Here is an 18,798-nt window from a genome sequence, read left to right as displayed (position 1 = left end):
ACGGCTCAAAGAACCGTCTCTGCTTAAAAATCACTATCCCGTCAAATAACTTGTACAAGGTGTTCGAAACTTAATGCCCTCCGGGCGCTAGCTGTTTATCTCGTTTTCGAGAATGAAAGTTAAAAGGGTCATACGACAAAATCAGTCACGCGAAAAATCGCATTTAGAAAGACCAACAGGACTAATATAATTGCTACAAATTTCTTTTGAGAGCAATTAAACGTGATCAAAAGGTAAAGCAAATTCTAAAAGAGGAGATCACCCAAAGAGTATCCGTTGAGAGGCTCACAGCGGCTATTAAAAATATTCAGAAAACAATTCGGGGGTCAAAAGGGAGTAAGAAACTTATCTAAGATTGTAGGAAAAAAACTGCAAAATATTAAAATAATTTAAAACTTCTCTATTATTTCTCATATTTCGCACCAAAAAAGCTTTATACCAACGAAACAGTATTCACTTGGTATCTAAAAACTCCTTAAGTAATAGGCTTTTTTCAAATCCCACTTAAAGGTAAAACAAAAAAAGATAAAAATCGCTATTTAAAAAGCCGCACGTGAACAAAAAATTTTGCTCCCTTACAGAATTTTTTTTTCACACATCAACTTCTCGCTCTCTCCAAAACAGTGGTATGAACAAAAACTGATTAAAAAAGGGACTTCTCCAATGCTCCTCATCGAGTCGTAATAAAAAGACAGCGCCCCAAATCAAATTCTTTGAATTGTAAACATAGCCGGCAGATTGCCGGAATAGCTGTGAAAGAATAGACCTGCGTGCCATATAATAGAGATAGAAACAGATACAGATCTAAATTGAAAAAACTCGACGCCACTCAAAAACTAGGTAAAAAAACATTCAGCGATAAACTAATAAAGCTTGTTAAAATTAATTCCGCAGAAGCCTCTTATTAGGGACCTTTACTGCACATAGGAGTTCCTTTGACCTTAAACTAATTCAAATTAAACTTAAGTTTTAAAGTGCAAAAGTCATTCTATTGAGTGAGGTAAGTCGCGTATGATCAAAATCTAATCACGTAAATAACCTAAAAACTTTTGCTAAAGCGAGTGAGAACTGACGTCACGCGCGCAAATGCCGTTAGTGAGAGGAAGAAGTCATTCAGAAAATTTGACTTTTTCAGCTTTGCTTTGTGAACAAATGTAAAACGAAAAAAGCGTCAGACGACGAAACAAAAAACATAGCAGGACAAGTCCTGACGTACAATTCAAAGAAGTTTCATTGACTAAACAGAAAAAAACTAGACCTAGAATGGACTATGAATTAATTGAGAAAATAATTTTTAAAAAAATCAGATAAAAAATAGGAAAAAAAAACAGAAAATCAATGTCAAAATGCAGCATGTGAACACAAAAAACCACTAGCTAGAAATGAAAATTTAATTCAAACAAAAAACTAGGCCTAGAATGGCTGTGAATGGATTGGGAAAACCATTTAGAAAAAAATCCGATTCGAAAAATCGAAAAAAAAACAGTAAAAATCAGAGTGAAATTGCCGCATGTGAACAAAAAACCACTACCGAGAAACCGAATTTTTGTTCAAACACCGTTTTCTCACTCTACTTTAAAATTAGAGCGAAAAAAATTCACGCCGCAAAACCACTTGCTTTTTCGCTCCATTTCCTGTTTCGGCGTGACCAAAATCACTACTCCAATTTGACTTCAAAAATCATGAAAATGTGTGAACAGATCTTTAAAAAAAGACAGCGCCCCAATACAATTCAAATTCTTTGAATTGTAAAAACTAAGAGCACCGCAATATAGCTCCGCTCAGCTTACATCTTCGCAGCTATAAATAAGAGCGCATAAATAATAGCCGTTGAGAGGCTGACAGCGGCTATCAAAAAGTCACAAAAAGTCACCATGGATGAGACAAAAAAACTGATTACGCAAAAAAACGCAAAAGACGAGCAGGCTCACAACTTTGTTAGAGCAATTAATAGCTATGAAGTCTACCTTTCTATTCGACGATAAGGATGTTAGGTTATTCCCAGCCGACGATCCTGGGAACCCAGTCGAGAATGTTGAACTAAGAGGATTTGAGAAGGCGAAGGTGTGGCTGCCGACATCTTGACCAGCATTATTGTTTCTGGATGCATCGTTGCTACTGGCGTTATCCGTTTGAGTTGAAGACAAAGCCGCCGTGGCGGTGCTCGCACTACCAAACGATTGGTTATTATCACCACCCGACATATTAACTGCAGAGGCAGAGGCTTGTGTTGTTGTGGTGTCGTTATTGAAGTGAATGGTCTGGAAGGCATCAAATCCCCAGCTTGGACGATTCTAAACAGCCAATCACCGCAAATTAAATTAATATTTTCATGACGTTTTGTCTGTACTGAGAACACATATGATCAAAATTATAACCAAACAAGACCCAAATAATCAGCATTATTTTGAAATTTATACATTTCCGAAATTGGAGTCACCGCTCAAATGGCATATCACTGAAATATGAAATAACAATAAAACAGCTAAAATTTGACTCAATTAAAATCTAAAAATAAACACCTTTTTGTTCAGAGAACTTATGGCGTCGAACTTATCAGAACACTAGCCACATGCATGCTCCATCTTTCTTATCAATCAATATGGACACGGTAACGAAAGCGACAACAGATGAGGTCAAAAATTATTACAATTTTTTAAAAAAGCGAGTCAAACACGAAAAAAGATATAGATACCTGTACACAGTTCAAACTAAAAAAGCATGTGGACTCTGCAAATAATACCACTACGGGACAAAGTAACACAAAGAACAAGGAACGCCTCGAATAATTACAAAACTTTAAAAAACAATATTAGTGGCTACGTATCCACAGAATAAAACAGGAATTATTGGAAACCTCAAGATAGCCTCAAGTGTCAAAAAGTGTTCTAATTTGATCCGCAGTTTCGTTAGATTCACTCAATATGGTGGGTGAGTTCATCCTCTAAAATGGTGGACTATAAGTGCAATACTAGAACAGTTTAGCAGTAAACCAAAAGGGACTTGAATAACTTAATGCAACCTTTTCAAACAATGCGCCTCAGCGCCAGGGCTTTGTTTTATCCAGTTTCTATTGATTTCTTCGCTTTTCGACATAGAACAAAATCACGTAAATGTGTTGAACGAATTCTAAATCCCATTCAGTTGAAACAGAGTGAGGTAAATCAGGAGCCAAGCGTGACGTGGTGATTACGTAAAACAAAAAATAGACAAAGCGAATTTCAAAAAAAAACATAGCAGGACAAGTTCTGGATAACAATTCGAAGAATTGAATAAAAACGTTAAAACTACTGTGTCTGACAAGCACATCAATTAAACAATGCCAGCCAAAAGAATCACCAGTCTCAAAAGTTGAGAAACTAAACTAATCAAAAAAGTAAACAAAAATTTAGTCATTGCTAAAGCTCTCGAAGTTTTTACCTTGAAGGTCAAATTTGACGAAATTAAATATACCCATTAACCGACGCACAAGCCTAAAAGGATATCATTGGTCAAAAAAGAAAAGAAAACTCGAGATATATTTAAATACCTAATAATTGATAATTTCAAAATTTATTGAAAATTTCTAAATTTCGCTATATTAATATTTACAAAAACATTTTTTGCCTCTCAAATCGGTCCGGTAATTCACTTGTCACACCTAAAAAAAGCTTCATCGCAAATTTGAAAATTCGAATTTTATCAGAAAATTCGTGATATTAGAAAGTTGAAACCAATCCATTGCCCTTAGCGACTATGCAGTAGCCTATTATCACACCCTAGAGGAGGTTCCCTGTCCCCTGGGGGCCGATAACTGAAAAAAAATTACACAGAAATTCGAAACTTTTTTTAAGTTTCATTGAAAAATTGCTAAAATTCGTGATATTAGAAAGTCGAAACCAATCCATTGCCCTTAGCGACTATGCAGTAGCCTATTATCACACCCTAGAGGAGTTTCCCTGTCCCCTGGGGGCCGATAACTGAAAAAAAATTACACAGAAATTCGAAACTTTTTTTAAGTTTCATTGAAAAATTGCTAAAATTCGTGATATTAGAACGTTGAAACCAATCCATTGCCCTTAGCGACTATGCAGTAGCCTATTATCACACCTTTCAGGAGTTTCCCTGTCCCCTGGGAGCCAAAAACTAAAAAAAAACGAAAATTAAAATTTTAAAAGTTTTATCGAAAAATTGTTAAAATTCGTGACATTACAATGTTGGCTCCCCTGTGGTTGGAAAAACCAAAAAATCTTTGAAAAACTTGAAATACATTGCAAAAATTAGTATCATTTTTCGTGATTATATTTGAACTATCAAATCATAAAACTCACAAAATGGTCAAAAAAGTAATTATGTCTTGCAAGAGACCTTTATCAACTTTGACAAGCATGTTTAAGAATAAAAACAGAATAAAAATGACAGTTTAACTTTCAATTAAGGCCTTCCCAGCAGCTGCACTATGGGCCTCTAATGGAACTTGATGCCCGCTGAGCTTCACCTGTTTATCCCGTTTTGAAAGCTCACAAGAAATTGTATGACGACCATCATTATATAGACCATGTGACAAGACAATAAGAAGAAGAATACCAAAATTCAAACATAGCCAACAGATTGCCAGAAAGTAGCCATAGTAGCTTCGTGGATCTGCAGTCTACTATAGTAAAAGAAATTGAACAAAAAGGAACTTATTTTCATTAAATGCTGAGACGTTATATTCTGATTAAGAATCTGTTTAACTAATTGCTGATTCTATTAGCTGTTAAATAACTAAATAACCGTAGATTAGAGTGAGACAAACTCAATTGACCTTATCTCCTTGAAGTAAAGTCAAATTGAGAGAGGAACCATTTTGAGAGAGGTAAGTAACGTGTGACCAATAACAATCACGCCGATAAACAAAAACTCTCCCCTAAAAAGGTGAAAAATGATCTCTGTTGAAATTGAATAAACGAATGATCAAAACCAGATTTGAAGTGATTGTGATGTCATATGGTTGTAACAAAAATCTTGACGACGAAATAAACAAAAACCCAGAGAAGGTTAACAATAGCCCCAGCAATTGCCTTGTGGCTATTAAACATAGCCGACTAACGTATTCCTAACTACCGTGGAGCTGTTGGCTTCAGTATTAGGCAGATGGGGCTCCGGTATACTATCATTAGGCAGCAGAAATGGGGGTCAAGTCACTGGGGGAGGGAGAAGGGGTGGTTGGAGTTGGGACAGCTTGACGAGAGGTGGAGGAATGTAGATGGGGGTAGTGCTGGGGTGCGAGCATTGAGGGATTGAAAAAGATGCAAAAACATGCACATTTCACTAGATTTCGCGAGCAAAAAAAACAAGAGAGAACAGTTAAAATCGCCGCACGTGGCAATTATCTTGACAACCAAAAATCTTCTTTTCGAGCTCCACTTTAAAATCAATCAAAATTTTTCACTCCTCAAACTACTCCCTTTTTTGCTCTCTTTAATACTCCAGCGTGCAAAAATTCACTAAACTACATTGGATTGACATCGCGTAAATCAAAAAATGTTGACAGATCATCATCAAAAGCGACTGCTCCCTAGTACAGACCTGTAGTTCTTAACTATAGTATAACTTTTTGTACAAAAGACTCAGACATAGCTGAGAAATTGCCAGAAAATAGCCGCAATAACTTCGTAGATCTCCAGTCTCAAAGAGATAGTAAAAGAAACAGACCAAATACTAAGGTTCTTTTAAATAAATACTGAGATTTACATTTTGATTAAGAATCTGTTTAAATTATTGCTGCTTCTATTAGCTGCCCTCTCAATTAGAGTGACACGCACTCACTTGACCTTATCTCATTGAATTAAAGTAAAGAAAGTCAATTTAAGAGTGAGAAGACAATTTTGAGAGTTAGCTACGTCACGTGTGATCAAAAACTTAATCACGCGAATGAAAAAAAAATTCACTCCACTTTTAGTGTAAAATGGCGTCACGCGCGCAATTCAGTTGAAATCGCATGAACGAAACAAAGCAGAATTGAAGTCATTGTGACGTCATATGGTCGTATCATGACGAAAAAAACATAACAGGAAAAGTCCTGAATAACAATGCAAAGAATTGATTGAAAAACTAAGAACTACTGTATCTGACAAGCAAATCAATTGAACAATGCCAGCCAAAAAGACAAAGTTTCAAAAGTTGAGAAACTGAAAAAATCAATTAAACTAAACAAAAAGTAATCATTGCTAAAACTCTTGCAGCGTTTATGCTGATGGCCAATATTGTTCCATTCAAAATGCTCATTAACCGACGCACAAGCCTTGAAAGTGGTTTATTGGCCACAAAAGATAGAAAAACTCGAGAAAATCGAAAGAGTAATCACTTAAAAAATTATTGAAAGTTTAATTTTTGCAATTGAAATGTTGAAATCCAATTTTTAAAATTCTCGAACCTGTTCAGTAACTTATCTTTAGGATCTAAAAAAAGTTTCATTGGCCTTTAAAGATCGATAAACTCAGAAAAGGACAAGTTTTCAAAATATTCGAAAATAATTGCAGATCTCATTGAAATGTTGCTAAAATTCGTTATACCAATATCTTCAGAACTATTTCATTGTCCCCAGAAACTATCCAGTAACCCAACCAGAAAGCCAAAAAAAATCCATAGCCCATAGAGATCAACAAACTCGGAGAATGATAAATATTTTACAAAATTTGAAAAAATTCCAATTCTTTATCAAGCAATTGCAAAAAATCGTAATATTAAAATACTGAGAATCATCCCATTGCCCAATACTACCTATGCAGCAATCTATTATAAAACCCTAGAGGATGTTCCCTGGCCCCTGGGGCCGGAAAACTCACGAAACGAAAAATTCAGAATACTTGAAAAATGATTTGACTCTGGTGTTAAAGTTGACATAAACAACAAAAATATCATAAAAGGCAATTTTTTATAGCATGACAGCCATATAAAAAAGGTACCTTTGAAATAACCAAATAAATAAAAATTAAAGAAAATTCTCAAAAGGAAAATTGCTGCATTCAGGGCTGAAGAACAGCAAAAACTTTTCACCTTGAGTGCAGGCCTTAGAGCAGATTCAGCATGTTAAGCACCTAAAAGTCTGCAAAAACTAGCTGAGTTCCCCTATGAAAGTTCCTCCGCAAAAAGAATGTCAGCCGAGCTTTACTTATTTACCCCGTTTCAAAAGCACAAAGTCATGGAAAAATGTGTGAAAACATCTTACAAAACAAACCGACAAATGTCGGAAGAATCGCTCTTGAACGACAGGCGAGGCAATTTACTCATGTTCTTTAGTCTCGATCAATTCTTCTTTATGGGTGCAAAAAACTTTGACCCCACCGGTATTCCAACCACTGACCTCTCGATCCATGGCCACCCACACTAACCACTGCGCTACGAGTTACTTTATTTTGCTCTGCTGCAACCGATTTTATAATAGCAACTTCGGAGCACTAGAGATCACTCAAAATGATGAACGAAAGCGTGAAAAAGTCACTTGAGAAGTCAAAGAATTTTCTAGAAGAAAAGCGCAAAATTGTCAAGCGAAAGATTTGCACAAAAAAAGACACACGTTTACAATAATTGCTATGAACTTCGTTCAAGAGCAATTAAAAAGACAGAGGACCAAACGTAGCCCGCAGATTGCCGGAAAATAGCCATGATAGACGCTTGTGGCCTTCCATATAATTGAAACAACTAAAGAAATAAGAAAGACAAATTGACCACCAGACCTTTAATAGACGACTCGACTTTTTTGGGTTAGATTCGTACGGTCAATTTTATGAGACACAAACACTCTATAAGCCAAAAGACCTAAAATAGCTTTTTCGAAATTAATATCCGAAATCAAAAACTCAAAACTCTAATACTCAGGAATTAGGGCATAATTCTTTGGCACTACTTAGATCCACGCTATCTATCTTTAAGTAGTAAATGTCCATAATCTTTAAAGTTCATTAAGTTAGTTCAGAAGTCATTTTTTTTGAGTGACGCATGTCACGCAATTGACCTAAAAGCAGAACAAATGAGTTCGCCCACACAAATTTTAACTGCAAAGCAGTTGAAGTCACTGAAAGCGGAAAGGTCTATGGTCGTAAGAATCATCGCTGGAGACGACGAACAAAAAAACCGCGATGTTTCCAAGAATAGCCGCTAGAGCTTCGGGGCTATTAATAAACTCTTAACCCTTTGGATTATAGAAAAATTTAGAGAAGTCCAAACAAACCGGACAGATTGCCGTAAAATAGCCGCCGTTGATTCCCATAACCAAGATAGGGATGGAAAGAGGAGAATACGTAAGAAACGGTTTTTGTACGAACAATTGTACGAACAAGTGTGAACTATTTTGATGTCATTTAGGAGCTGAACATACTCCTGTTTCGTAGTGAGGCGGAACAGGAGCCAGTATCAATGCCAAAAAGCATTAGAGTTGGTAAATAAGAACAGAGTTTGAGTAACGGGCATCTAAAATTGGGCTTTATGGGTTCATTCCGATTCTATTTCTGATTTCGTTTTTTGATACTGACTCAGTTCATTTTTAATTGGTTTGCCTCACAACGGCTGTCTAGAAACACTTTTAGTGGAATGAGGGAAGAGTGAAACTACCCTAGAAAAGTCAATAAGTTTTTACGCGAAATGTCGAACAAGCTGTGAACTAAGGTAAAGCAAAAAATTTTTATTCGACGAAGTAAAAAAACATAGCAGGACAAATCTTGACGTAAAATTCAAAGAATTTTCTTTGAATAAACAAAAACTAGACCTAGAACGGACTATGAGTGAAGTGAGAAAACCATTTCCAAAAAGTCAGATCAAAAAATTTTTTAAAAAATTTGAAATTTTAAAAAATCAATGAGAACAAAAACCACACGCGAGAAAGAAATTTGGTTCAAACAAAACACTCGGCCATGAACTATGAACTAGAAAGGAATTGGGAAAACCATTTAGAAAAAAATCCGATCCGAAAATTTTTTAAAAAAAACGATATCAAAGTGAAATTTTTGCATGTGAGCAAGGAACTAGCGAGAAAGCGATTTTTCGTTCTAACACCGTTTTCTCACTCCACTTTAAAATAAGAGTGAAAAAATTTACGGCCACAAAACCACTCCCTTTTCCCCTCCAGTTCTTGTTTCGGAGTGACTAAAATTACTACTCCAACTTGACTTCAAAAATCCTGAAAATGTGTGAACAGATCTTAAAAAAAGACAGCGCCCCAAAACAATTCAAATTCTTGGGAAGCTGAGGCGTCTATTAATGATAACTTCAGCTATTGCTTTGCGGCTATTAATAAGAAATCAATATTAGCCGCCTAAAAAGATGACGGGCCTTTGAAAAAATGATAAAAAGTCTACTTAAAAACTAAGCCATGAAGTTGTTTCCTATATAAAAACTGAAGTTCTTAGCTCAATTTTAAATTCCGTCTTTCATTCTCCACCCAAAGCCTTAATTTTACAATTTTTCATAAAGCAGTTTTGGACAAGGGGTTTATAAACGATGCAAGGGGTAAGAGAAACCTGAGAAAACTAATCAAGCAATTCATCTAACTACTCACCACAAAAGAGCTTTAAAAATGACCTGACGCAAATCAAAGCTTCTCAAGAGCAGGACGAACAGAGAAAACCTGCTTTTATCACCATTGCCTCCTGAAAAAATTGAAAAGGAAAATTATAGTCAGACGACGAAAAAGCCTAGAGTGTCGCAATATAGCTACGCTGTTTACAGCTTCACAGCTCTAATAAACGGATACCTGATCTGTGGTCACATTTCGCGCATGACCAGACCCTCCAGCTAGGTTCCAGATATTAGAGTTGTTGAAGGCTCCGAATCCTCCCAGAACGTTAGCTGTTCCTCCGCTATTGTTGAAGGTGGACGACCACGGTCCACCCGAGTTCACCGCTGACAAGGCGGATCCAGCAGAGTTGGAAGCTGATGCTTTCACCAGCACCTGTTTGGCCAACTCCATGAGAGAATGGGCTTGTGCCTCAGAAGGCTGATTAGGCACAACTGGCACGTTGCTGTAGCACTTCTTACCACGGTACCTGAACAAAACATCAGGTTGTTTCTCTACAATAGATACGCACTGTTTGATTAGAAACTTGAAGCTACATATCGAGTTCAAGAAAATCGGAACTCAAGGTAATATGAACATAGCCGGCAGATTGCCGAAAATAGCCGCGATAGACGCCTGTGGCCTTCCATGAATTGAAACAACTAAAGAAATAAGATAGACAGATCATTCACCAGTCCTTTAATAGACCACTAGACTTTTTGGGTTAGATTAGGACTGTCAATTTTAGGAAACAACTACGCTCTATAAGGAAAAAACCCTAAGAGCTTTTTCAAAATTAATATTCGAAATCAAAAACTCAAGACTCTAATACTCAAGAATTAGGGCATATACGTTTGGCACTACTTAGATGCACACTATCGATCTTTAACTAGTAAATGTCCATAGAAGTTCATTAAGTGAGTTCAGAAGTAATTTTTTGCGTGAGTTAAGTCACGCAATTGACCTAAAAGCAGAACAAATGACGTCACGCACACAAATTTTAACTGCGAAGCAGTAGAAGTCTATGGTCCCAAGAATCATCGAAGGAGACGCGGAATTAAAAAAACACAGCGCCCCAATACAATTCAAATTCTATGAATTGTAAAAAGCCACGATGTCCCCAATAATAGCCGCTATCACTTCGCGGCTATTATACAACTAGATAACTTGGCACCCCGAATATATACCAAATAAAACGTTACTTGCCATCTGCGTCCAAGTGCGAATGTCATTTTGGAATTGGCATTAGTCGTGTTAGACGGAACCACTGATATATTGCACGTGTTATTCTCAGCACTGGACAGTGCCAAATCTCGCACATTACTACTCGCAAAAGCTGCTTCTGAATTGGACGACGCACTTCGTGCATTTGAATCTCCAATGGTGATATAAGTTACAAATCGCTCCGAGGAGTAGTCTTTGGTATGGCTGTTATTTCGGACATTGGATCCGCGTTTAGCTCCTCTTCGTGTGTGCTGTTGTTGTTGTGACATGTTTGTGTTGATGTGGTGGTGTTGGTGGTTGTGGTGTCTTTGTTGATAATGATGTTGAGCTCCAATCAGGTTCGAGTCACTGCCACTACTCGTGCTACGAATTCGATTCATTCTGAAGTTCTAAAATCAACAAGCTCATGACTATTTGACTTATGGAAAAATACATCGTTTAGTACATTTTAAACTCTGTATAGCGTCAAATAAAGCAGCTCTCAGGAAATCTTTTCAATTGATAATCGCATCGATCCACACTATACCCGTTCAGAAATCGTATATTATGTGGACCCCCAAAGTCTCGTGTACAACAATAATGTCACACAATTAGCCATATTGACCTGAGAAATGTTAAACTAATACATACAAACATAGCCCGTAGACTGTCGGAATAGAAGCGAAATACGAACTATTCTGATGTCATTTTGCAGTTGGGCAAACTCCTGATGGCGGCTACTATCGATTAGCATTAGAGATGTAAACTAAGACTTTAAGAAAAAGTTAGTGGGCATCTAAAATTGGGCTTTATGTGTTTATCCCGTTTAATTTTGATTTTCTTTTTCGATAATGACTCTCTGGATTCTTGCTGGTCAACTGATGCTTAAAAACGCTTTGATTAGAAAGAGAGATAAAAACTAGCTCACACAAGTCAAAAACATTTCAAACAAAATGTTGAACAATCTGTGAACTAAGGTAAATCAAAAGAAATTTGATGATTGATCGAAAGACTCAATGCCCTCCAGGCTTTTCCTCTTTATCCAATTTTTTAGAAGCAAATGTCAAATGGTCAGAAAAAAAACAATCAGACGAAAAGTTGCTAGTACAAAAACTGCACTAAAAAGACCAGCAGGGACGACTGATATAATGGTTGCGAACTTTGTTTGGGAGCAATTACAAATTTAAGCACATGAAATGGCTGGAAAAAACCACCCCACCATTGCTTCCCATAGAACTGAAAGCTCTGATAAATAAAAATTGATTTTTTTACCAAAACATTTTTAAAACGCACATTATTTTGATGCTAATTTGTAGTTGGACCTACTCCTGTTTCTTAATAAGATGATACAGGTAGCATTAGAGATGGTAACATTTCGAAGTGATTACAAAAGTATGATTAACAAAAGTCGTTTTTTTGTCGAGTGAGGTCAGTCATGTATTATTAAAACCTAATACGCAAATGCACTGAACTGAAAGCTCCTGCTACGGAGAGTAGTAGAAATGACGTTAGTTAGAGGAAGACGCCATTCTGGAAATTGCTTTTTTCGTCTTTGCTGTGTGAACAAATAAGAAAAAGAGCGTCAGAAGAAACAAAAAACCAAGAACACCGCAATATAGCTGCACTCAGGTTACAGCTTTACAGCTAAGAACATATCCGATAGATTGCCGAAAAAAGCTGCCATTGACTCTCATAACCCCGAATGGCATTGAAAGAACAGAAAAATGTTGTAGTTGGACATATTGTTGTTTTCTAATGAGCGGATAAGGAGGCTAGTATCAATACCATAACGCATTAGAGATGGTAACCAAGACACACAAACAAAGTTAAAGCAGCGGGAACTAGACTTTATGGAATTATCCGGTTTCTATTTTTGATTTCATTTTTCGATGACTCTGTTGATTCTAGATACTTTTACTGAGCATCTGCTGCTTTAAAAACAGAACAGGAAGGCTGCAGATCCGACTCAACGTCACATCTCACGTTGAACGCAGCTAACTTACCATTTTAAGCACCTATTTGTTTGAAACAATGAAATTCAAAAAGGGAAAATACATCACACAAAATCCAATTCTGAAATTGACTATTCTATATAAATCACCATAAGTCGCGACTCCAAATCACTTCTCAACAGACTTTGTTATACTAGTTCTGTTCAACTTACAAAAACAACCTACAAAGATAACACGTAGCAAGAAATCTAACACGGAAAAAACATCTCAGAAGAAAAACGTTTTATAATAATATATAAAGCTGTGATTAGATATCCAAAAGATTGAACTTAAAACCCTTCTGATAATAACTGAACTCAATAAGTTACGACCGATTGAGAAGATCAGGCAACAATAGGAACGTCATAATAGGTTCACATACCTTTTTATCCTGAAAAAGCAACCTATTGACGAAAAGGTTCCGTATTTCTCATTTTTTCCGAACTTCTCAAAAATACCGTTTAAAACGAAACTGCAAAAAATGACATTTTAACATTCTTTCGAGAATGGGAGTCCATTCAATCACCAATGATATAAATAATAGAGAGATAATTGCTTAAGTAGACTAAAATAGTGGATATCAGCATAGAAAAAAAGCTCAGATTAATAACCAAAAATCTTACAACTAAGATGAAGACTGCGACACATGAAAAATAAAAACGCTCTCGACAATCAAACATAACAAGCTAAAGTCGGGCGAATTGCTCTCGAATACCGCCAGCGGTTGGCTTCTGCAGTAGCCAGCTCGCGCTTAGAGATGCTAGCTTTAGGGAAGGGGTGGACGGACTTCAAGAGTTGGTAGGGGGGTTCAAGCGGAGGTGGTTGGGTTGTGTTGGGAGGCCCGGAGGAGATGGGGGTCCATAACGCCAGGTGGAGGAGGGTGTCCGGGTAGTTTGTGTGTGTGTGTGGGGGGTGGCTGGGAGAGCGGTAACGGGGCGGCTGATTGAGGGGGTCCAACTATTTTAAGATTAAGAACCTCCCCTTACGCCATCAAATGTCTCCCTAAAAATTTTGCTGAATGGCATACTTAGAGACAAGTTAGGCGTAAGGCTCTAAGAGAGCCACTCAACCACTTAATGCCCTCCGAGCGCTACCTGTTGTCCCGTTTTGGGGATGAAAACTCAAAAGGGTCAGACAAAAATCGGTCAAGCGAAAAATTGCATAAAAAAGACCACAGGACCAATATAATCGCTACAAATTTAGTTTGAGGGCAATTAAATATCACCTTATGTGATAACTTCGGGCTTTACCGGGCTAGAGGGTAAAATTAAAAGGGTCATAAGACAAATTGGTCAAGCAAAAAATCGCATTAAAAAGACAGCAGGGCTAAATAATTGCCACAAACCTCGTTTGAATGCAAATGGACACTATAAAAACAAAAAAGAAAACATTAACATAGCTTGTTCAAACCTTTAACCGAAAAAAAGGTCAACACCAAAAATACTGCTTGAAAAAGCCGCACGTTAATGAAAAAAATTTGCTCGCTGACAGGAAAGTTTTTCACACCCATTTCCCGCTCTGAGGCATGAACAAAAAAATCGCTCTTTTCGCTCCTCTCTTCAACTTTGTTCAGCAATCAAAGGACTGCAAAACTTTACCTGCATTTCATTTCCTTCTTCGAATTCACTGACTCCAATTTTTTCTTCTCAAAAATCATTAAAATGCGTGAAAAGATCTTTACAAAAAACAGCGCCGGATCTTAAACAAAACATACCCCGAAGTAATCCGGAAACAACTCAAAGAACCGTCCCTGCTTAAAAAGACAACCCCGTCAAAAACAAGTGCGTACAAAAACTCAAAGCCAAGGATCATTTTCTTCAACCAAATAAAAGTATAAAAATTCTCGGAAAACAAATGAGAGGTCATAATAGACTAAGAAACTTGTCTAAGATCGTAGAAAGGAAGAACTGCAAAAAATTAAATATCGTTTCACATTTTTCTGACCAAAAGATGTTTTATACCAACGAAACAATATTCACTTTGGTATCTAAACACACTTAAGTAAAAAAGCTTCCTTTAAAACCCACTCAAAGTAGCAAAACAAAACAAGAGAAAAATCGCTGAAACTCAGTAAAACGCTGAAAAATCTCCAAATCACCATTAAACAGATATTAACAACCTAACACCTTCAAACCAATCAAAAGGAACCAAAACTGAATAAAAATTGATCAAACCTCAAAAAAACAGGAAAAAAACATTTAAGCCGCATCTGAACAAATTGCCCGCTTAGAGTTTTTTCCACACCTAAACATCTCGCTCGCCACAAAAGAGTGGCATGAACAAAACATAAACAGCGAATTGGCCCGGCAAATAGCCGCCGTTCATTTGAGAGATAGAAATTGACAGACATATTCTAAGCGTTCCTATTTGGTTTGCAAATTCCGCATATTCGGTTAGAACTTAAAATTCCACTTAATTCAGCTGCTAAAATGAATGCTAATAAGCATAATAATAATGCCAGCTAGGAATCGCTTCCAATAATCTTGATAACCTGAAGCACTATGATTTAAAGTATGACACTATAACGTAAGTCAGAAGTCCAGCAAGAAAATAGTGACTTATGCAAAACGTGATCAAAAGGTAAAGCGAATTTAAAAAACACATAGCCGAAGAATTCTGGAGCAGCCTCGAAGAGTCAGAACTTCACAAAAACTCCTGCTTGAAGCCAAAACCATTACCTTTGGACCTAAAACATTACACTTTTACCGCAACGGAACTGATTAAAAAAATGGTGCAAAAATCACGCAGCTCTCATAGCAAAAAAGATTTGAGCATTGACATCATTAAACAAATTGAAAGAAAAACAATCACATCATTCAGCAAACGCACAAAAAATCACAGATTTAAACATCAGACGTAACTTTGCCTAAATAAACGAACTAACAACTTGTGAAATTTGTGGCAGTGTTGAAAGATGGCCAAAATTTTCAGGATAGTCAACTACTGATCCGCTAAAAAACTGAAAGGCCTAAATATCATCACGAAACGAAAAAAAGAATAACACTTTTCCTAAAATAGAGAACTTAACAATCAACTCAGCGCGCCAAAAGCAACATTGTCGGGCGGATTGCGGGTCGGGCGAATTGCTCTCGAATAACTCGAGCGGTTGGCTTTTGTAGTACCCAGCTCGGGCTTAGAGATGCTAGCTTTAGGGAAGGGGTGGGCGGACTTCAAGAAGTGGCAGGGGGTTCAAGCGAAGGTGGTTGGGTTGTGTTGGGATGGCCGAAGGAGATGGGGGTCCATAACGCCAGGTGTAGGAGGGCGTACGAGTTCTGTCTGTGTGGGTTGGAGATGGCTGGGCGGGTGGTGACTGAGCGGCTGATTGAGGGCGTCAAACTATCTTAAGATTAAGAACCTCCCCTTACGCCATCCCTAAAAGTTTTGCTGAATGGCATACTTAGAGACAAGTTAGGCGTAAGGCTCTAAGAGAGCCACTCAATGCCCTTTGAGCACTACCTGTTATCCCGTTTAACGGAACGAAAACTCACAAGGGTCAGACAAAAATCGGTCAAGCGAAAAATTGCATAAAAAGACCAGAGGACTAATATAATCGCTACAAATTTAGGTTGAGAGCAATTAAATATAGCCTTACGGGAGAACTCCGGGCGTTACGGGGCTAAAGGCTAAAATTAAAAAGGCCATACGACGAATTGGTCAAGCAACAAATCGCATTAAAAAGATAGCAGGACTAAATAATTGCCACAAACCTCGTTTGAATGCAATCGGACACTAAAAAACATTAATATAGCGTGGTCAAACATTTAACCGCAATTATTGCCGAAACTGAAAATTCTGCTTGAAAAAGCCAAACCTTAATGAAAAAATTTTGCTCGCTCACATGCAGTTTTTCACACCAATTTCACGCTCTCAGGCATGAGCAAAAAATCGCTCCTTTCGCTCCTCTCCGACATTGTTCAACAAACAAACGATTGCAAATTTTTATCTGCATTTCATTTCCATCTTCAAATTCACTAAACAGCGCCCAATTTTAAACAAGACATACCCGGAAGTATTCCGGAAACGACTCGAAGAACCGTTCCTGCTTAAAAAGACAACCCCGTTAAAAACAAGTACGTACAAAAACTCAAAGCCAAGGATCAATTCCTTCAAGGCAATTAAAGTATGAAATTCTCGGAAAACAAATGAGAGGTCATTATGGAAAAAAAAATTGTCTAAGATCGTAGAAAAAAAACTGCAGAAAATTAAAAATCATTGAACTTTTTTCTCATATTTCTCAGCAAAAAAATGTTTTATACCAACCAAACAGTATTCACTTGGTATCTAAGCACACTTAAGTAAAAAGCTTCTTTTCAATCCCACTCAAAGCAGCAACAGAAAACAAGAGAAACATCGCTAAAATTCAAGCTAAAAATCAGTAAAACAGCTAAAAAAAATCTCTATTCGAATGAACTATGATTTAATGACCGGGCTTATTCTGTTTCTTTTGATCTTTTGATTTTGAACTCTTGACTTTGAATCTTTGAATGTATTCACTACGTTGCATAATTCAATGCGTTAGAGAAATTAAAATCCATTCAGTTGAAACAGTTAGTAAAGTAAGTCAGAAGTCAAGCAAGAAAATAGTGACTTATGCAAAACGTGATCAAAAGGTAAAGCGACCTTTAAAAAACATAGCCGAAGAATTCTGGAGCCACCTCGAAGAATCAGAACTTCACAAAAACCCTGCTTGAAGCTAAAACCATTACCTTTGGACCTATAACATTACCCTTTTACCGCAACGGAACTGATTTAAAAAAATGGTGCAAAAATCACGCAGCTCTCATAGCATTGACATCATTAAACAAATTGAAAGAAAAACAATCACGACATCATTCAGCAAACGCATAAGAAATCACAGATTCAAACATCAGACGTAACTTTGCCTAAAAAACGCACTGACAACTTGTGAAACATTTGGAAACGTTGGAAGACGGCCAAAATTTTCAAGATGGTCAACTACTGATCCGCTGAAAAACTGACATATAACTAAAATCATCACGAATATCATCATATAACTAAATATCATCACAAAACGAAGAAATGAAACACAATACTAGCCCTAAAAAACGAGGACTCAAGAACCAAAAATGGTGCCAAAAGACACATTGTCAATTCATAAGTCATATAAAATTTTTGAAATTAAACTAAAATTTTTAAGCAACAGGATACTAAAAACTAGAAATCGCAACTTTTTGGTTTCGGAGTAACAGCAGCTAAGAAAAAAAATAGATATAATTCCTTTGTAGGAAATAACTTACCAAAAATGGGCTATAACTTTTGTAAATAAAACTTATCAAGAATAAGACAACGGAAACGGAATAATATAAAGCCAAACAATCGTTTAAAAATAAAACTGAGCCACCAAGAATTTCTGCAGAAAGTAAGAGTCAGTCAAAACTTCTAAACGGTATTCCAGTGAAAACTTCCAGCTAAAATATCAAAAACAAAAAAAACATATTGCAAATAAAAAAACATCTACGAAAAGGCTAAAATCATTCAATTGCTAAAGCCAGAGCAAATACAACTATAAAGACTATAGTCCATAAGAGAATGCCAGAATGAAAATGCTGGAAACTGGCGAATATGCAAACATTGTAAAAAAACAAAAGAATTCTATTTTCGAAAGTTAAAAATGAAATTGAAAAAATTAAGTACAAAAACGAAGACGTTGCATTATTTAGCATTCGATGCTGTTAAAAAACATTGCGATCCTCCTGTACACGTACCGGTAACAAATAAAAGAACTAAAAACAATTCAGAATTGAAACATTGAAAAAATTTTGCTTCCAAACTCTAAAAACTAGTTTTAAAATGAAAATATTTTCACTGTATTTCAAAGAGTAAACACCAAACAAATTTTTGATTGTTAGGAAAACCAAATTGAAATTTCTGAAGGTGCGAAAAAGTCTTTCTAGTAAAAAAACCAAAATACAAACTAAAATATGAGATAAATTGAACAAAATCGCTAATAACGGATGATCATTTGTAAAATTAATAAAAACGACAATTTCCCCACGTTGGAAGGAGGTTTTCAATACATGAAACTTCAAAAAGGTTGCCATATGCAAATAAGTTGCCATATGCACTGTG

At 36.6% G+C, this 18,798-nt stretch overlaps 1 protein-coding gene across 1 annotated transcript in view; it reads right to left on the bottom strand.

Annotated features, from left to right (window-relative positions):
* The window catches only part of LOC142337440 (zinc finger SWIM domain-containing protein 8-like), a 97,569-nt gene that overhangs the window by 43,208 nt on the left and 35,563 nt on the right, over window positions 1–18,798 (bottom strand). The window contains exons 12-14 of the mRNA XM_075386666.1: window positions 10,721–11,127; window positions 9,713–10,004; window positions 1,968–2,294 (exon numbers count right to left, since the gene is read on the bottom strand). Coding sequence (XP_075242781.1) covers window positions 1,968–2,294; window positions 9,713–10,004; window positions 10,721–11,127 — 1,026 coding nt within the window. The remainder of the gene's footprint in view (window positions 1–1,967; window positions 2,295–9,712; window positions 10,005–10,720; window positions 11,128–18,798) is intronic.

This window comes from Convolutriloba macropyga, chromosome 4, assembly GCF_964194025.1.
Source record: "Convolutriloba macropyga chromosome 4, txConMacr16.3, whole genome shotgun sequence".
Taxonomy (NCBI): Eukaryota; Metazoa; Xenacoelomorpha; order Acoela; family Convolutidae; genus Convolutriloba; species Convolutriloba macropyga.
This window is presented reverse-complemented; position numbering and strand designations above follow the sequence as displayed.